Genomic DNA, 21,313 nt, shown 5'->3' with positions numbered 1-21,313 from the left:
CAAAGTCAGTGCTAGAGTGTTTTTAGTATTGAGTGCTTGTATATATACTGCATACAGGATGTTACCCTGCAGGATGAAACATAGCCGAGAATTACACTTAAATAGTACTCCTCGTAATCAATCTCTTTTTCACTGTCTCTGTTAGACCTCTATAGTCTTAATTGGTCCTAAATGTGCAACATAAGTATTTCCTGTTTAAACTTCTCACTCCCTTTTTTTCATTGCTTTGAAAAGCCATTTTCTCAGTCAGGCTTGGTATGCAGCTGCAGCAAGTTTAGCAACATTTTTATGTTGGGCCTCAAGTGAAAAGAAAATCGGGAAGGGCCCTATGGGTCATGCAAAAGACATCCAAAATGATGCAATACAAAAAAACTTTTTTTTCTGACTAATTTCTGACATTTGGAGATATCATCAGTGAGATTTGGCTGGTCGGGATGCGGTTGTTACCCGTCAACAGAGGTCATCAGTGTTTATCTGCTGTCAGCTCGGCCTCTCTCTGACTGACAGTTATGACTGTCAAAAGTTTGCCGATCACATCGCATCGTTATGTGCTAAGGTTGAATCATTTTAGAAGTGGTAAGAGCCATTCAAGTGTCAAATGGTTTATCTGCGGCGGTTTCCGTAAATAGAGTTCACCAGGTGTTTTACTGAATGCACCCACCTTTTTCCTGTCAGGCCCTCTCAGAAGGGTATTTCTATGAATTTCTCTTGATCCATGAAAAGGGGAAGTGTGATCATAGCACACATCGCTGTTACTCGCTAGCATTCACAATTTAGAGCTTCGATAATGCTCCATCATGACATAAGAAAGCTCTAGTTCTCTTATTGCTCAAGGTCACAAACAAGTATCTTACAGAGTGACTGAACTTTACGGCAAATAATAAGAGCGGGGATAAATGTCCCATGTTTGTATTATCTAAATACTGTCCTGGCTTGCAGCCTTAATATCCTTCTAGGGGTCTGAGGAAGGAGGGATGCTTTTTTAGCTAGACCCAGGCAAAGGTCAACCCCCACTTCAACACACACTAAGAGACCTGCATCTGAACTGTGCTCCACTTCCTTTCATCTTCTATGTCTCTCTCTCCCTAACTCAAGTTTGTGAGGGGATGGTCGAGATACCTTTTGATTCTGCTAATTCAATTTGATGGAAAAACAAATACACTGGGGGAGTGGGAGACGAGAAAAGAGTGGGAGTAGCGTAGGGGGATGGAGAAGGGGAATATGAAGAAATGGAGAGTTACATGGAGCTCGGAGGGAATAAGCGGTGGTGGTGGGGGGAGGTTGGTGAGGACAAACGGAAGAGCGGAGGAGAGAAAGACAAGGAGGTAGGGAGTTGAGATGAGTTGAAACATCCAGTTCCAGGTTGAGGTCGTAAACCTCTCCATGCTCTGATCTAGGTGGCCGCCATGTTCGCCCCCGCCGACGCATCCGAGATCTCTCCTCTTTATCTCCTCTATGGAACGCCACTGTGATAGTAAAGATAAGTAACATCCGATTTTATGGCTTTTTTTTTTTTTTTGCGTCACATAATTCATGGTGTGAGTTCGGAGGTGGATGTCTTCTTGAATGTAACCGCTGGTCTGGTGAGACTGAGTCAACAGTTTAGAAAACCCTCACCATTGCAGAGTCTGTAAAAATGTAACCATCAAGAAAATGGAAGAGCGGTGGCTCACGCTGGAGACCAAAACACAGCCAGGCATTCATTTCGAGAGCATGTCATGTGCTTGCTACCAAATGTCTGGTGAGGCCGAGGAGATGAAATGTCACCCTGCTTTCCACAAACACCGCCTCTGAATCCGGCGCACCACCCTCGTATGTTTGTACACATGCGTGTCCATGTCTGTGTGTTTGGATGTGTGTTGAGGCGAGGGCAGCTCTGGGGAGTCACTGGTCTGGCAGACCGCTGTATTATTTTTGGGAGGCCTGCTCCTTCCCTCTGGAGGGCCTCATTGAAGAGTGCTGGCTCTCTCCGTCTCCCCCTCTCAGCCTCCGGGAGTCCGGCCAAGCCCGGCCGAGCAGGCTTGCTGGCTGCAGCAGTACGCGACCCCGCTGGAGCTGCGGCCTGCACGCGGCCCAGCACCCACAGCACCCACAGCACCACGATGCACACAGATGGCTCGAATGCTTATTGGCAGCCAAGCGTTACATTTTCACTGGTGTTCAGCAAGTGGATCAGGGGGATCCCCCCGCCCCCTTTCTCTATGAAAACAGACACTCAGATGCAGTGCGCCAGTCCTGTGTGTGCAGCCAGTTAGTTTTGTGAGTGCTACGATGTAGCATAAGCTGACAAGGCAGTGCTACAGCCACACTGGATAACAAAACAGCACCTATGTAAGTCCCTGGATAAATATTATTTCTAATTTGATCGACCCCTGGGAAACCCCAGCAGATCAACCTCCACAGCAGTCCAGCAGATGTGAGCGGGTTCAGGGAGGGGTAGTTGTCCGCTTTTAGTTGGGACCGTTTTAATCGGATGGTTTGTGTTGTGGGTGTGTGAGGGTATGCTGAACTCAGTGATGATGACCTCCAATTGGCCCTAATCGAGCAGACTCATTAGTGTCTGGCTCAGTTCAAAGTTTTTTCAGCCCTTTTATTTTACTGTAATCGGCCAAATGGCAGGGTGAGACAGAATGGAGCGAGAGAGAGAGAGAGAGAGAGAGAGAGAGAGAGAGAGAACGGAGAGCAAAACACAAACAGAACAAATAGGAGATCAGAGTGAGAGAGGGTGAAAAAAAAGATAAACAAAGGGAAAGAGAAAGAAAGAGTAGGCGATGAGGGAGTAACAGAGCCTGCTTCCTGGCAGCCTCAGCTGCGTGCACATCTGTGTGCGAAGGGCCTGAGCAGACCCCCACGTGTTTGCTCAGGTCGCCTGATTGCCTTTCCTTCCTCCTCTCTCTCCCACTAAAGACCCGCTGTCCTTCCTCTCACTCCAATCACCGCAGCCAAGAGAGAGGGCTACTCCAGCAGACACAGGGAGCGAGGGCTCGCCCACTGAACTGCACTCATGACTCAGTATTTGTCACATATAAATTCATAAAACTAATTGGTTGTTAGCGATGTTCAAAAAGGAAAAAAAGAAGACCTGGCATGGAATGTATTGGTTAATATTTTGTGAATTGGGGTTTGTGTTTTTCTTTTCCTTTTTTCTTTTCCCCCCAGTGTGTGTGCATGAGCATGTGGGTTTGTGCATATGTATGACTGTGTGTGACTCCGCTGGAGACTGCTGTCTGGGTACAATGGTCCAGCCCGGGGCCTCGGCTCCACAAAGAGGCCTTCTCTTAACACGCCATCACAGATAGAGGAGGAGCCTGACCAAAGCATTACCACGCTCAAGGGATCACAGAGCTTCCCTTGATGCTTCTGATATCCCCTTGTGATTTTAATAATCAAGCACTCTTCATTAAAAGGAGCGTTCAGTCTTATGCCGGTATGTTTGTGTGAAAAAGAATGATGGAGACAGACTTAACTTACGAGGCGGTGACAGATCTTACTTTAGTATTAAACTTTATTTTCCTTTATTTCCTTTACTTTTGTAAGATGGAAAAATGATAAAAACATACAGCTTAGGGACTTTTCATCCAAGATAGGTCAGTGTTTTTCTTTACGTAATGACTATGACAGTTAAAGGACCAGTGTGGAGGATTAATTGTCATCTAGCGGCGAGGTCACAGATTGCAACCAACTGAATTTCCTCCTCCGCTCACTCCTTTTACAGATGTGTCGGAGAGCTTCGGTGACCTTTAGGTAACGCGAAAACATGAAAGGCTCACGCTAGAGCCACCGTTTGGTTTGTCCGTTCTGGGATACCTTAGAAACATGGCGGCGCAAACACGATGGACTCCATGAAGAGGACCTGCTCCCTGTGTGGGTATAAATGCTTTATTCTAAGCTCAGGGGGAAAAAAATAACCAGTCTTACTTTCAAGGAGTTACACACTCATGAAAACATAGTTACGAATATCATATTCCATTTCTGCCAAATAATCCCCCCAAAATCCTACACACTGGACCTTTCAAATCATCGGTTTCCATGTATCTCTGACGAAAGCTTAAAGAGGGAAAATAAATTATCGTAGCAATAATTATAACATCAAATATAACAACAATAATAGCAATTAAGCATTTATAAACACTCTATTTACTGTGTATTTTTCCATAAAAGTCCATTATTAAAAACAGGTGGTGAGCGATGTGGTGGTGTACAATCCAGCATGTGAGGGGAGCACTAGTTTGTGGGTACTGTCGTCTGCGTCTGACTGGTTGGTACCAGAGGCGCACGGGTGCTGGAGCCGTCAGCCAGTCTTGGGACCTCCAGCACTGAAGGGTCCATCCGTCCACAGCAGTTATGGACGACAGCCCGGGGATGGGCAGGGTGCACGTATCTCAGTATATAGTGAGATGGCCGTGAGGTGAAAACAGCGTTTCTTTTTAGGGACCTCTCGTGAGTCTCCTGTTACAGGGTCATGGAGAGGTGGGTACCAAAGTGACTTAGTAAAAATAAGCAAAAAGAATGACAAGCGTCTCCATTCACTCCATTCCTGCAAGCTTCAGTCACCATGGGACTAAGAAACCCCTCATCACATTAGCTCTTCACAGAGTTCGCTAAAGTCCTGCTTTACAGCGTCCCATCAGTGAGCTCAGAGATGACGCGACATTCGGTCATTAAGTCCAACTTAAAGTCTCTCCCCTCCAACCACTGTACATGATGCAACAAGTCCGCTCAGCTTACAACGTGATGTGGAGGCCATTTAGTGTTAATGGCGACGTGGTGGCTCCTACAGGCGGAGGAGTTCTGGGTCTGGAGGGGCCTCAGTGACTCAGGGGCTCAGCCCAGACCGGCGAGCGATTGGAGTGGTGGGGGTGACCGAATGATGGGTGAATGGGCGTGGGTGTAGGCAGCATGTGTCCCGAATGGCTGAAGGGTGGCAGGTGACCCATGTGGGCCATGTGGCTGGTGAGGCCGGGCCCACCGCCGAAGGGAGAAACCTTGTCCTGCATGCACTTAGATAGCTCGTCGAAGCCGTCCCCTCCTCGCTTGTTCCTCTTGGACTTGCTGGACATCTTGCGGTTGCGTGTCTGGATGCCTTCTTTCTTCATGGTCAGGGGTCTGTTGACCTGTGGAGAACAGCACATTAGATCAGGTCAAGCCGGACAAAAGCCTCACTGAGGGTGTGAATAGTACATTATAGTGGTAGACTCCAGCTCATAAGTTATAAATGGCACCAGGAATACGGTGCATACTGCATATCCTGTTTGAAATTAAATGAATTAGTTTCACGTTAGCCCAATATTACAAACTACACCGGCGTGAAAAATAACTGCTAATAATAACGAGCATCTGTTTTGCATTTATAGCCGCATTATAAGGCGAGTCTGGGGCGTTTTGGGGGCTTTTGTCTCATTTCAAACAGCACAATCCTGGTCAATATGAATACATGGGGATGAGGGCCTGGCTGGAGCTGAAAGGAGCAGCCTCAGACAAATCCTCATCAGTGTAACCGACGCCGTTACACTGAATGACAGTCCCACCCTGCAGCCTCTCCAGGGAGTAACGCCCCCCATTGAAACAACGATGGATTAATAAAACAAGACGACCGGTGGGTTCTGCTCGACAGGGTGAGCAGGCTTTGCTTCGACACTCTCACAGTTCCTCTGCTCCTAAATCGATACGAGCTGTCCGCCCACTTGACCAGTTAACGACCAGCGGGCCTTCCCCTCCTCCCTCTCCCCTCCTCCTCCTCCTCCCCCTCCTCCTCCTCCCCCTCCTCCTCCTCTTCCACCTCCTCTTCTGTGCCCCCAAAAACCTGCACTTGAGTGCAAGGTTGTCGTTGTTGTTTTTGCAGGCTACTTACATTGTGCAGTTTATAGTAAAGGCCGCAGGCGTTACACACCGGGTCTCCGTTCCCGTTGCGCCTCCACAGGGTGGTGATGGTGGTCTGGCAGTTCGCGCAGCAGGTGCCTGCGCGTCTCGCAGCGGACTGAAGGAAGCAGATAAGAGAGAGAGAGAAATGACTACCGACATTTACACGCGGAGGTCAGCGCGGACACCGAGCAGCACACAAACACACTGGAGCCCAAACACCGCGGCTCTTTAGACACCCGTTAAAGTGTAATCGTGTAATAGTTATGTTCTTAACGCCACCGCTTTGACAATCGCATGCATGCGATGAATTTGGTGTTTTCTGCCTCAGCACAAAACCAATAAGAGACGGAAAGTTTTTTTTTCTTCTGAAATCAAACCGCAGAACGCTGCTTTTCGTGAGACCGCAGAGCCATGTGCACAAGAGCATCAAAAGAAGAGACACTCAGACCGAGAAAAACACACATAATTCCCCTGTTAAATCAATTGCATATATGCAGACCGCTACACTATGATCACATTTTCTAATTTGCGCGAAAAGACATGGGGACATTTTTTTGTGGGGCCAACAGAAAGCTCGATTAAACACGCCTGCCGCTGATTATCATATTTAATGAATTATAAATAAATACGCTGGTGTTAGCAGGTTCAAATGAAGGCCTCATGTAAACCCTCTATTTATCATGATCCAGGGAAACTGGGCTACAAGTCGCATAAGACCCGGAGTCCTGCCGGGCGATGTGCTCCTGCGTCCATTGCGGATCAATTCTTCACACATAATAAGAAACATTAGCTTTACATGCGAGCAGCCTCCGGCTCTTCGCTTCGCAGGCAGCATCCAGGTTTACCCCCTTAATTAATTTCAGGTGGACTCTTTTGCTATTTGCGTGGAGAGCAACAACAACAACCCTGCAGTACAATAGCTTACACTTCTATCTTTTGAAGAAAAAAAAAAAACGTGACAAAAAAAGCCGCTGCGTGTTTAGGACTGAACCAAAGCGCGGAGCGAACGACCAACAAGGGAAGAATATAAATCCATTTATTTTCCAATCCCCGCCCCTCTCGGTCTGTCTCTTCACACATAAGCGGCTCCTCCAGTGTTGTGATAATCTCTTTACAGTATATGTCAGTCTGGCCACAGAGAATGCAGCGCGCTGGTTGAAGGCGGAAACAGCCGGGAGCCTGACTTCCTTATCTGGGCCGGACAGATATCCGGATAGGAAACAACTGGATGCCCCTTTGAACACAAACTCTGAAAAACACTTGAGCTGAAAATGCAAAAGCTACAGCCATATGGGCGACCCTGCGGAAAATGTAATGGACTTTTTCACGAGCAGGAACACCGTGACACGAAGAAAATATATAAATATATATTAGGTCCATAATAAGGTTTAGAAATGTTTTTCTTTTTATATGCCACCAATTTATTGGCGAGTCAAATGATCTGCTGATGTTAATCGTAATCATAATTAATCCATTCCACTTTTTTAGGAAAGTGTGAAGGTTATGGCAGCTAAACATTGTATTATTATTTGTTTTAAAGACCTATTTTAGAGCTAGTAATTAATTTGTTACAATTTACCCATTATTATTAATATTATTGGTGGTATTCAGTATTAGTATTATTTGTGACTGTGTGTGTGATTATTTATTTATTTCACAAATACTTCAAAAAAATGTCTTGTGTATCTGTTCTTTATACAAACTAGTTAAAAGTTATTTAAAACAAACTTATATGAACCTTATTTTTATTTGTGGCAATTTTGACTAAATTAGTACCAATAACTAGAGTAAAAAAATTAATAAAAACAATTCTGCAGTACAATAATGGATTCAGGAGTTACTGAAAAATAACAATCCTTGAAAACAACAATACAAGCTATACAGATATTAAAATAATCAGCCTGGTGCACTCTTGTTTGAGACTAAATATCTCAAAGATCATTAAAATACATAGGCTTGTAAATTGAGCATTGAAAGCCATGAAATGAATGAATTATTAGGAATGTGTCAAGCTTCAGGGTTAATGACAGAGGTGGGTGCAGTGCTACATCCATGTTATGTGTCCACACTGCTTTTCATTTACTCAAGCTTGGTGTTAACTAAAGCAGCATGGACCACGGTATCAGTAACAGTATCAGAAGTACCAGCAATAATGATAACGGGAACAATGGCAGTAGTAGTAGTATTGTAACAGGCCGTGAAGGCGGATCATCAGGGGGCGAGAGGGACAAACAATTCCAGGAAGATGATAGGGAAAATATAACTTTCCTGGAATTGTGCTGCCGGCATCTGCTTTGTGCTCATATTTGGGTGCCTTCTCTCGGAGTGAAGCGGTGGAGCAGGGATTATGGGACTCACCAGTCGACGTTTGGGCTTGATGAGTGGTCGGTTCTGGCCGTTCATCTTGTGGTACAGTCCGCAGGCGTTGCACAGGTAGTGGCCGGTGCCGTCTCTTCGCCACAGAGGGGTGGAGGTGGCACCGCAGTTCACACATTCACGGCCCTCTGAATATAGTTCAGGAGGAGAAAAGGACAAAATTTATATAATTAAAAAATTCACTGTCCATCAGAAGCAACACATAGCAGCTGTCGCTAGACGGCCCTGTAATGTGAAGTCAAAATCTGTCTCATGATGGTGACAATGTCCATATCAGAGTGCAGGTGCACCAATGTGCGCGGCTGTCATGGACACAGACACCTCCATGTAAACCGATCCAGAGTGGGGAGGCCAGAGACCGCCAGAACATGTCCAGAGGTGTCCAACACGAAGAATGAGAAACACCATCAAATTAGGACTACATTATTCATCAGCTCAGTGGGCACCCATGAGAGGAAACATACGTGTGCGGTGGGGGTATTAAATGTGGCGGACAGTGTTGCAAACTTTGATGAAAAGCTTGCAGGTGAGAAATTGTTTTCAATCCAACATAATTTAGATGAAGTTTCAATTATTTCTAAAAAAAAAAGAAAAGAAGGAGACTGAATATGAACTAGATTTCCTTGTGCATACTTGTGCTTTTCTGTATAGACTGCTTTTTTTGTGTTATTCCCACACGCTCTCCTCTCGCTTTCAGGTTTGACTGACTTCAAACAGCCTGTTGCTAAACCGACCGATTCATTTAATTTGAGTATCCCTCTCTCCCTAGAGCATCATCTCATTATTCCTGTTATAATGCCAGCGACACCCACAGTCCCACCCTCGTGCTACAATGGAATCTGACCTGAGCAAAAAGCTATGTTCCTTTTGAAATGCATCTCTGCGCCTTTTTTGTACCTCCCTTCTCTTCCTCTTAAGCGTTTTCACAGGTTTGGCGTTTTAGGTATTAAAGATGGTTCATTAACACTTCAAATATGCATCAGCAATGACTGATGTATTTGTGTCTTATGCAATGTTTAGTGTTAAAAAAAAGAAGAAGAAAAAGGGAAGCTTGGTGTAAAAAAGGTACTGAAATGTCATTGTGGCATTTTGTACAACATCAAATACCACAAGCACCCAGGCACCGTCTTTGATAGATAAGAACCTTTTTAATGCCATAGCTGAGATGTTTGTGACGCTGATTCAGGCAAAGTCTGGCCAGCTTCTTTTAAATGTCACAGTATTAAGTTTCTCTACAACAGCTCACATTCAGCCGGTGAGCATTGCCCAGGTGTAGTTTAAAGCATGTACACAATGGATGACAATATCGATAATTACACAGCCACATTTGGAGGCATGTATTAGCCTAAAACAGTCTTGGATGTTTCTCGATTATTAGTTTATTTGGTCCATTATTTCAAAATACAACAGCTGGAACAACGTAGGAAAATTACAGAGCCAATACCAGACATCGTTTGTTTTTCAATTGTCTGCACATTGATTCCAGACATAAAGTCTAACTAGTCCCTTAAATATTACTCCCAACACATGCAGTCTATTGCACAAGATGAATTAATGTATATTTTATTTTTCTCCAAACGCATGCATATATAAGTGTTGTTCACATAGACTTTCATCTGCTCATAGAAGCAAGTCTACTGTGGACATGGTTGCCTCCACTTTACTGGCCAAGGCCATGCTTAGAAACACAAACAGCAGGGCTCTGTCGCCTGTGCTTTGTTAGGACCAGGAGGGCTGTGGGCGGGGTGGAGGTCGTGATTTGTTCATTTGGAGGTATACAGGATATGGCAGGAGCCAGGGCGTCGTGACTCCTTCATTTTTAAGTGCAATAAAGGCCACACTTCAGAAAACAAGCCTATGGCACGAAGAAGAAGCCACTTTAACTTCTAAACAGCTTATAATTAAGTCGAGGTTAAGTCTTCGTGAATTGTAAATATATATATAATTATTTTTTCTTACAACGGATTAAATCTTTAATCTGTGATGAAACTATAAACATCCCGATTATTTATTTATATATATATATATATATATATATATATATATATATATATATATATATATATATATATATATATATATATATATATATATATATATATGAATAATTATCTTTAATCCCGCCTTGCTTTCTTTAAAGTCGCACAAAGAAACATTTAATCATGCGCAGAAATGCCTTTTATATCTGAACATAGTCTCGTAAATAGTTGACCCCGATTAGTCTGATGAGTTTCAACTAAAGTTGATTCCTTTTAAGTGGGTGCAGCTTATAAGTGTCGAGGAGTGCGATGGGACAGAAGATATGACTTGTCAGGACAGGTTGTGAGAGGACCGTAGGCCCGATATGGAAATGATCTCTCCCTCGTGTCAGCGACTCAATAGAGCAACAGGTCGGATCTAAAGTGGCCTCAACATGAACAATTAGCCAAGATAAGTGTTGATAATTAAGACATTAATACCGTTTTATTTTATTTTTTTCCAACATGGAGGTGCCCATACACTTATATAAACGAAATGTACAACAGCAGCAGTGACCAAGTGTGTCTGCCGATGATTGATCGGGTAAAACTACAGTGTGTAATGCTTCATCTCCTATAACCATTTCATTAGGCCTTATCAGTTTGATCTGCCATTTGATGTGAGGGAGAAACGCACGTGAGACTCACCTGAGCTCGACCGAGCCTTGCTCTTGCATTTGGGCGTAAAGCTGGAGGAGGACCCGCCGAGCAGGCTGCCGGGGTGGAAGAGGCTGCCGCTGTACTCGTGGGGCGTGTGCAGAGGGTAGCCCGGGTAGGTCGGGATCGGGTGATGCGTGGCCGGGCCCTGGCCGTTCATCGAGGCCAGGCCGCTGCGGAGCGGACTGCAGCTCTCCATCTTCATGCTGTCCGCCAGCTGCACTTGGTACTTTAACGACTCCTTCTCGTCCATTCTGGTCGAGCTGGAGGTCGGAGAGGTAGGGCCCGGGTCCGGGGACACGTCTTTCGGAGGAGTCGGGGGGAAACTGTAGAGGTGCGCGTTGGAGTGGGACACCGTGAGCGACGAGACTGGGGCCGTGCCTGTGCCGCTGCTGCAGGGGTAGCCGGAGCTGGAGGGGTGCAGGCCGGGTTTGCTAAAGTGGCTGACCGCCCATGCGTTGTGGTGGTGAGCCGCGGAAAGGGCAGCCTTTCCCGGGTCCAGCCAGGGAATGCCGGGGCTGTGGATAAGGTGTGGTCGGCAAACCTGGTTCCCAGCGAGACGAGCTGAAATCCAAATATAGTATTTAATAAACATTTATTTGTACATGTTTGAAATGCCTCTTTAACACAGTAGTCGTGTCACCAGTTTGCAAAACAGAAATATATTTATCTTACCTGCTAAATACACAGAATTACTCGAGTCCGACATTTAGATCCAGATGAAGATACAAATATTTTTGTTTGTTTTTTCTCTCCTCACAATTAAATTTATTTTTCATTAAATGAAAGTCACCTCGCTCATAGTATCTATTTAAGATATAACCGATAATACTCCTACATATCAGAAAATACACTCAGTAGCTTCTCGCAGGGCTGAATCTTATCTTATCGGCTGCTGCTCTCGGACTAAAGATTGTTATTAGTAAATTTGCGGTTTTTATTTTATATCCGGGAAGTGCCTCTCTCTCTTTCTCTCTCTCTCTCTCGCTCTCCCCTCAGAAACCCCTGCCCCAACAGAGAGGGGTTAAATGACATACTTCCCTTTCCTCTCGCTGTCATTTGCTAGAAATTCCTTTTATGTTGGTGAATTGGCCCGTGAAGTCAAGAAGGATTTTTTTTAAGCAAATTACTGCACATTGCATGCATTGTGCAACTTTCCGTACTAAATTAATACATTTATTCCAGAGCCATAAGCAAACATACACACAGAAACTAGAATATATAAAGCTTTGTTTAATCTTTAACCGATTGGAACAACTTAAATTATGACATAATAAAATGTACTTATTTTTTCAAACGCAATCCTAATTTCTCATCACTCGTCAGTTGTAAACGTGTGTCAAATGTAAACGTGTGCGCATCTTACCGTGTGCTTGGCTGTACGTGACCCTTGCCCGGGAGTTGGTGTAGTAGGGGTTCCCTTGAGAGTCCAAGTGGTTCAGAAACATGTCAACTTCGTCCTGGGGCAGTAAAGGCGCCATGGGCTCCATGTAGTTGTGGCTCAGACTGTGGTGGTGAGAGTCCGGGTGCTGGCCGTTCAGCACTGCGTGATGATGCGCCATCCAGCGAGACTGATCGGCCGCTGCGACCTCCATGGTCCTCTCCTCTGTGTGTTGCGCTACTTTTATGCTATGTTTACCTCCACGTTAAATCCCCCTCACAACGTAGTTCCTGAGCTGCGAAAGTCTCGGCTGTGTTTATTTACTTCAGAAATAGAATCCTCAAATAACCCGGTCTCTTTTCTCCTCCGTTTAACCTGCAATGAGACGAAAACAAAATGTTAATTTAGCATATGAACACTGGGACCGCTGCACCTCTCTTTATACGTGTATGGTGATATAAACATTGCGCATTTTAAGGTCCTATAATGATTAAAGGTTGAAAAGAAAGTCAACTGTCTCCATGTCGAAGCATGCATTCCGATCCCGCACAAAAGGAGAGAAAAAAAATACAAAATGTTTCCTTTGGATACCTGTTGCAATTCCGATCAGCTGACTGCGAACACAGCTTGTGTAAACCTCTTGATCCACGCAGCGCTCAGGCTCATTAATGAGATGTGGCGCAGACTGCTGCGGCTGGCGCCAGTAAATTCCCATATCAAGCCACGTGGGGCGGGGCCTCGGTCTGAGCCAATCACAAGCAGCCCTGCCACAATTGGTTCGCCGCATCTCTGCTCTGCTCTCCTTTCAATTTCCATTTCCCTGCTCCGAAAAACTAAAAGACTTATCAATCAGCAGTGTAATTTCTCGGGGGTCTTTCTCTCTCATGAAGCTCACACTGAATGAGCAATCGGTCCCTGATAATCTGCTTTTTTAGCGGCAGTTATAAGCCTAAAGACAGACATCTAACATGAGGGGAAATTCAGTCTGTACAATATATGGCTTACAAGTTCTATTATAACGGAATAGAAAGCGTGATATAATGCAAATTGCCCTCATAAAATATATTAACAATATTTCTGAGACATTTTCAAGACTTTACAGTGATGTTAACATTTCACGCCCACTTCCATGTTGCTGTGTGAGCTTTGCATTACCGACAATACTTGTTGGTGTTGATTTTTTGCATTCTGCTGTTATTATGTAAATAAACAGAGTTTTCAACACCTTTAAAACCAACACAGGAGGAGTCGATTTATGACCCCAAAATTGGCCCCATTGTTGGGAGCGCCTAATTGTCTTTAATTAGTAGCATTCCTCTTGTGAAAACAGTGGTTTTGTCTCGGGGAGAGAGCCATCAAACACTGCAGTTTGCATACGAATGGCGCCTCTCTCTCACTTGGTGGCACCAGGGATGGGCGCACGGCCTTGGTGAACCGTCCATCAGCGTCTCTTCACGCCATCATTCAGAACTCAACAATACATATCAAAACAGAAATCAAACCCCCAAACAAAGGCGTGTTGATTCATTCATTTGCAGTATCATCATTATTATTGTGATTATGTGCTGCCTTTTAAGAATACACAACCACGTTTCTGCCAGTGTGGATTAAGGATAATGAAACAATGATGGTGAAGAATGTTTACGTGAAATAAAGCTGCAAACAAAAAGTCTAATTCTATTCCATACTTGTAAAATAATGCGTAAAATGATTAGTCCGTGCGCAAAAATCCATGCCTGTACCCTTAAAGATATAGAACTACATTGGCGTGTTTATGTGCGTGCGTGCGTGCGTGCGTGCGTGCGTGCGTGCGTGCGCGCGTGTGTGTGTGTGTGTGTGTGATTGACAGGGAATAATTGGAGGGTGCTTGGAGCCTAGACTGGCCGCCACGCTGACGCCGGGACCTGACGTCACAGAATCACTGGGGGTGGGAGTTTGCAGGGTGGGGGCTTCACGTGAAAGCTTGTGATACCTGAACAAATTATCCGAGTAAAAGACCCCTCATAACCCTGATGACACGGTATCCACGATGCAGGTCATTAGGGTGACAATCATATGCTCTGATCTGCTGCAGCGTGTGTGTGTGTGTGTGTGTGTGTGTGTGTGTGTGTGTGTGTGTGTGTGTGTGTGTGTGTGTGTGTGTGTGTGTGTCAGTCGTCAGTTGTTAAATCAGTGGCATGTTGCCAGCGGCAGTGAGTTGACGAGCTCAGCCCTTTGAGCTTGTCAACTCCCAAAATCAACAAATTAGTGCATGTTGGGCAGCGGAGGGCCTGCTACCTGAATAACTGACATTCCAGTGAAAAGTTGGCAGGTGGAGTGAGAACTTACCTTTGTTTGGTTATATAGTCTGTTATATATCATGCATATGCACACAAGACCAATAATCAATTATGCACAATTTGTGTACATAATACAAAATAAGCTATTTTATGCTGCTATTGAATAATTGCTGTCACACTGCTTGAACCCGAAGCAACAACGACTCCCTCTGTTCAAGCATGAATGGATGACCAGCGAAGCTCCTGTTCTTGAGGCTACTAGTGAAAGCACTTTTTCGCTTTTTCTTCTTCTCCTGAGCACTGTGACATGTCGCTGTATAGCCTGCAGTGGTCAGCATGTGCTTCTTGTCCGGCTAAGGCTATAGCTGCTACAGCATGCCCATTGTTGTTTGCATGTTTGCCAAATGGATTACTCAGCAGGATTTAGCCCTCTGTAATTTATACCTTCATTAATCCCATTTGTATCTGTGCTGGAACAAAAGATGGGAGAGGGTGGCGAAGGGTAAGAGAGAGAGGGGACTGTTGCTTTCCCTCTGTCGTTCTCAAGGACACAGCACTATTGTTTCACCCAGGGATGCTATCCTAGACTGGAGAACACTATCCCTCCCACAACACCTCCTGCGCTGGGTGAGAACTGTTGTGCGACAACTGTGTCGCTGTGCAGCCACAGCGGCTAATGAACAACACGATTATCATTCCGATCCATGCTGTTATTAAATGGGATTGGCTTTATCTACCTGTTTGTTCCCATTGGGCACGGTCATCCATCATTATCCAGAGCGGAGGTGTGTGACTGTGTGTGTGTGTGTGTGTGTGTGTGTGTGTGTGTGTGTGTGTGTGTGTGTGTGTGTGTGTGTGTGTGTGTGTGTGTTGGAAGGGGTATGGGCGTGGGGTATGGGGGGGGGGGGGTGTGAAGAGCCACAGTGTTGCTTGTGAAGATAAGCGGAGCCAGGGAGAAGAGAATGACACAAACCAGCTGAAGCATTATTGTCCCCTTTACTCACGGCTAATTAGATCGAGTCGGGGCACTGGGGGGGTTTATAGGCGCAAGCACTGGAGAGGGGCCTGGATGCGGCTCCGAGAGCCACACTCACTCCCATTTATGCAGTTTAAGCCGAGAATAATGACATTTCAAAATAAGGGCATGGGCACGACACACATGCTCACTTAACAAAAACGATTATGGAGCAGAAGATGATTCTAAGGTTTGAAGCCAAAATCCCTTCTTGCTTTTACATTTTGGGAGGGGGTTCTCCATAGCTCAATGTTGTGCTGTTTCTGTTTGATAAAAAAAAAAAAGTGTCAGCGGTACAGCTGCTCATGCATGTGCTAAAATCAGATCGATCATTCAGTCACTCGTTCATGTTATTAGTCTGTTCTCAATAACAGAGCTTCAGTTACTTTTGATGAAGCACAAACGGCCCACTAGCATCACACAACAGCCTAGGTAAGAGAGGGGGGTGGGGGGAAGGGAGGTTGGTTGGTAGGTTGGTGTCGAAGGTGCCATGTGTCTGCAGCTCCTGCATGCCTGTGGAGCAGCAGCGCGCCCCTGTCTCTGCTCCACCATTGTAGGGTTGTGATTGCTCTCTCTGCTGATGAAAGATGAGTGCTCAAGCCATTACGCATTTTTAAGCGTGACAATTGAATACCTTTGTCGTCACTAACATCATGCTGATGATACACTAATCCATTTCGTGATCGAGTTGTGTGTGTGTGTGTGTGTGTGTGTGTGTGTGTGTGTGTGTGTGTGTGTGTGTGTGTGTGTGTGTGTGTGTGTGTGTGTGTGTGTGTGTCTGCAGGAATAGAACACCTTGCCCACGGCAACATGAAGTGGGCAACAATAGAATGAATTATAGTATTACCGCTCGGTGCAATAATATTATTGGTAAAGGTGAATTAAGTATCAGTTTTGGTTCAATGCTTCTCTTTTCGCTTATTTAGAAAAACAGTACAGCTCTAAAAGAAAGAAATAAGTAGTATACTCTAGTGAATATAACAAAAGTAGCTCACAACGAATCTTTAAAATACATTTTCTTGTAATCTTGTCACGTGTAATCCAATATTGTGCCCTTTTCTTTCCAGACGTTTTGAGGGAAGGCTACACGCCGTGACAAACTAAGGCTGAATGTGAAGGTAAATATAAAATGGAATTAAGGCCAAATTTGAACAAAGCGTGAAAGTACAATCATCCCTCAACAGTCATGAAGGATATAGCTCAAGCAATGCTACAGAAAATAAGCTATTGTTTTTACTCCCTTAACGTTAATGACGACCGACGAGATGGTTTCATTTATTTACTAACCCATTTTTAATACAGCAATATATTTTCGTACGCATTTGCCTATTTCAATATATAAATGGAAAATAACATTTCCCAAAGGAAGAATATAAAACGGCAGATTCAAATAAAAATGTTTGTAATTCACTTACCGATGCAGTCTTATGTGAGCAGAGCTGCGCGTTCTGAGTCCGACCGGAGAAAGTGGGTCCATCCGATACACCGCACAGCTGCGGCGCTTCTCTCCCACAAAAACTGCGCAAAATGAGCGGCTGCCGAGGAAAGCTTGTTCGGTTTGAGCCTTGCTTTTAATTTTTTTTTTTTTTAAAAAGACGCCGTCGAGACAATGTGGAAGCACCGCTGTCCTGGAGCCGCTGCTCGCTGTCTCGTCCCAGAGAGAGCGGTGTGTGTGTGTGTGTGTGTGTGTGTCTGCACGCGCTCAGTACCTCCCTCCTCACTCGCTGTATCCAAACCTTTCTGAATATGAGCACAAAAAAACTTCAGTGGCCGTATGAGCAACAGCAACGTATTGGCACGTCAGCCAGTCTTCCGGGTCCCGGTTAAATAGACAGAAACTGGCAGCAATACCTGTTCCCATGAGGCGATCAATAGCGTTGAACTTGTGGCCCTTATATTCGAGGCCCTTTAGCGTTTTATCGTTTTATCTCAAGGGCCACATGGTCTGTGCGGTCTGATATGAGTGGGGACGTAAGAACAATGGTGCTATTTCACTTCTAAAATGTTAAGGAAACTAAATAAATACATTTACCAGTGAGGACTAACTGGGTCTTTGAAGGGCCAATGGATGTCCCCTGGCCCCCACCTGCATGTCACAGCCAGGTGCAACATGATACGCATGCTCAATCTCTGTGAGTTTGGAAGCAAGTTGTAAATGCGCAGCTCTCGCAACTTGTGGCCAAAGAGAAGGAGAAAAAAAAGTTTGACTGTGCATTTTGGTAAACTGCCTGTGCGTGTTTCATGTCCAGCTTTTCACGTGTAAGTCAAGACACATGCTGTTAATGATATGTTACTTTTGTGTTCGCTGTCACTAAAACTGACAGCCTCGCTGGTCCTAATTAACTTACCGAGATTCTGCTTCATGACCCACCCCCTCGTCCCCCTGTCCAGTTCAATGTGTTAAAAAAGAAAGATACGTCTCCCCCACCTCCCTCCTTTTTGTGTTTTAAATCTCACACAGTAACAACAACTTTGTAAAACATGCAAAGCCCCTAAAATCTCCTGCACGCGACCTGGGCTCGTGCGCGGCGCCGGAGCCAGGCAGGTGCAAGGGGCGCGAGGACCTCTGCAACTCGGGGCTCGTGCTCCCCAGAGTACACACGCAACACAAAAAGAAAGGAAAGAAAGGAAGAAAAAAGTCTGACTGAATATATCACATTTGTTTCAATGTTTAAAATCACCAGAGCAAAGATGTGAGAGCTCAACATATCAAGTTGTGTCCACAGCAATACAACTTTGTCCAGCATGAATGAAGTATTGAACGGTTTCTCAAAATGTTTGACTCGTTAAACCCGTCAGGCTTTTTTTTTTTTAGATGAAAATCTCTCTTTTTAAAGTGTGTCTTGCTCACTGTAATATAATAGAATATGTTCTTTGAAAAAAACGCATCATTAGTTTGACTTTTGGTTATTTGGTATATTTATGAGCAACCTTTTGTAGTTAGACGATATTTATATCCAGCATATGCAGAGAAGAGAGAGAAGAGCAAGGGGAGCCGCCATGTATTCTGCAGCTATATATATATATATATATATATATATATATATATATATATATATATATATATATATATATATATATATATATATATATATATATATATATATATAATATTGAGACAATTAGTCAATAGTATTACCTTTTAACAGTAGCCTAATTATAATTGAATTAGTTGAGAATTGTGGGATGTGATCATGTGAATAAATTTAAAAGCAGATGTCAAATAGAAAGCTCAAAGTTGATAAAAGTGTTAAATCAACTGTCATGAAATAATGACCTCTTGAAATGATAACCGCCAAATGTTTTGCTTTTTATTATTATTTGAAAAAAAATGAACCAATATAAATAATTAACTTCACAACAGTATAGCCTAATGCTATATTTGTGTCTCCTTGCACTTGTATTGTTAATCAATTTTCTGCATGTTTTGCACGAGACTCCGCCTGTGCGTGTGTGCGTGTTTGTATGCGTGTGCGTGTGTGTACGATTTTCGTCAGGGACGATATTATGCACACGGCATTAGATGCCAGGCCCCTTCTCCTTCTGATTATTACCGGGGGTAATATTTCATCGGCACCACGCAATCTTTGTTCTCTGTGAAGATAATAAATGGCCTAATCGTTATCAGCAAACTGCTGGGGGTGTCAGCACCGACCGAGGCTGGAAGCGGGGTCCAAAGTGCTGCTGAATAAATTGGTGTTCCTTATCTCTCACTCCCAGATTATCGCCGCCTTTTCAAACTTGCACAACAAATACATTCAATGCATCTAATGCATCATTTGTGTGTGTGTGTGTGTGTGTGTGTGTGTGTGTGTGTGTGTGTGTGTGTGTGTGTGTGTGTGTGCGTGTGTGTGTGCGTGCGTGTGTGTGTGTGTGGGGGGGGGGGGGGGGGCAGGTTGATAGAGACAGATAGGCGAGAAATATTTACGCGCATCAGCGGTACAGCCAATATAGGCTCTGTTTAGCTTTAGAGGGAGTTTATTGGCGAGACCCTTGGTACACACAGGACACTTTACATATCAATACAAGCTGTATTAAACATCACGGTGATATGATGCCTATCTGTCTGATTAGTCCCATTACTGCTCCAGGATGTAGAGCTCTTTTTTTAATTTGTCTTTGTATTCACACCATCTTTTGGAAAATCACATGGGCGATGTTGCTCATCAGTTTTAATTTAATTTTATTTATTTTAAAATAAGAAGATTGTGTCACACGTTAAACTCACAGTTGGTTTAAGATGCAGGCTACATCTAGTTAGTGTGTGATTTTGATATTTTTAGTCTATATCTCCAGATAACAGAGTAAGATGCAGATAACAGCGACGAGCTCCATTTCCCACCACGATTGCGCTCGTGAAAACGATTCCCTCCTAATAAACACATCGCAACGTGATAGCATTATCCTCAGTTTCACAACAAGCTAAGCCGCTTAACATGCACCGTCGGTTTGCTCTGATTTGGTTTCGTCTGGTCGGTAGGCCGACTTGTCTCCAGAGCACACGGGCCTCACATTAGGCGCGTTATCGTTTAAATAAACGGCGTTTGGTCGACGGTTTGTTTGCAATCATTTGGAAAACAGAAGACTTATAAGCCACATATACATATTTATAATCGATGTCAGGCGCGTGCAGTTTAATTGAAGGAATAACAAGACACTTTTTAATGACTGACCTTTAAGTGTTCTTGTCTTCAAATCGAATGAATAATTTCAACATGCGAAAAAATAAGAAAGCTGCTGGCCAAATGTAACAACAAAACATGTTGGTCTATAATGCAGTATTTATGAGTGACACTTATGACCCCAAAAAATGAAAACATTTTCATGTACACAGGCACACACACACACACACACACACACACACACACACACACACACACACACACACACACACACACACACACACACACACACCTTTTAATACCGTGGCATCTCCACCGGCCCCGGTACTCTGATGGTCTCCTAGACAACTGAGATAACGGTGCAGCAGTTTTCCATATCGGTCCCGGAGTCTATTATAGCTCGGGATTAGCTCTCTTTCCGAAAAGGTCATACACAAAGTCACCAAACCTGCTCTTTTTTTCCACCCCATATGGACCCCGCGTGAGGGCACATTTATAAACATGCGTGCGCCATTGCCTGTAATGCCATTAGACTAATGGCTCTGTGCATTTCCATGCCCCCCGCCTCCCTCCCTCCCACCCCTCCAAAAACAACAACAACAACTAGTAATATAATTTAGAGCCTTCTGAGGAGATAGAAGAGCGCAGTCTCTTTCGCACTGAGGCGGAGACTTTCACACCGCAGGAGAGAGACGCAGGAGAGAATATGCTGTTATATAGCGACCCCTGGCGAAGAGAGGATGCAATAGCACCACGAAAGCCTCAGACCTGTCCCTGTGCGTGTGTGTGTGTGTGTGTGTGTGTGTGTGTGTGTGTGTGTGTGTGTGTGTGTGTGTGTGTGTGTGTGTGTTTGCACAAGTGACTCTCAGGGCTTGAGTAAGAAAAGACATTGTAAGAATCAAGCAGCACAGAGAGAGGGAGGGAGACTATTGCACAGAATGTTCCAGCTGGGATTCCTGGTGGCTGGACAGGAAGTTAGAGGAGCTCTGACAGGAAGTGTGTTCTCAGGGAGGGCCAGCACCGAGTGGAGAGCGAGAGAAAGAGAGGGAGAGCTGTTTCCTGTTGGCTCTCTTTACATGTTCAGAGGCTTTGCTTATTTAGCT

The 21,313-nt window shown here is 44.5% G+C and overlaps 1 protein-coding gene across 2 annotated transcripts; it reads right to left on the bottom strand.

Moving 5' to 3' along the window:
• Window positions 1-3,573: 3,573 nt before the first annotated feature.
• On the bottom strand, window positions 3,574-17,145 carry gata2a (GATA binding protein 2a). 2 transcript variants are annotated; one of them, XM_068594129.1, is made up of 6 exons: window positions 17,004-17,145; window positions 12,280-12,669; window positions 10,905-11,477; window positions 8,221-8,366; window positions 5,852-5,977; window positions 3,574-5,114 (listed from the first exon to the last, which is right to left on the bottom strand). In XM_068594129.1, exons 2-6 carry the CDS (start codon window positions 12,506-12,508, stop codon window positions 4,809-4,811), a joined length of 1,380 nt encoding a protein of 459 aa, XP_068450230.1. In that variant the 5' UTR covers window positions 12,509-12,669; window positions 17,004-17,145; the 3' UTR covers window positions 3,574-4,808. The 2 variants fall into 2 exon arrangements, with proteins under 2 accessions (XP_068450230.1, XP_068450229.1); XM_068594128.1 differs by lacking the exon at window positions 17,004-17,145 and adding an exon at window positions 12,886-12,937.
• Window positions 17,146-21,313: the final 4,168 nt, after the last annotated feature.

Source organism: Clinocottus analis, unplaced genomic scaffold (assembly GCF_023055335.1).
Source record: "Clinocottus analis isolate CAN_PGR_092001 unplaced genomic scaffold, fCliAna1.0.p SCAF_3, whole genome shotgun sequence".
NCBI classification, from domain to species: Eukaryota; Metazoa; Chordata; class Actinopteri; order Perciformes; family Cottidae; genus Clinocottus; species Clinocottus analis.
The sequence above is the reverse complement of the archived record's forward strand: the minus strand, read 5'-3'. Positions and strand labels throughout refer to the sequence as shown.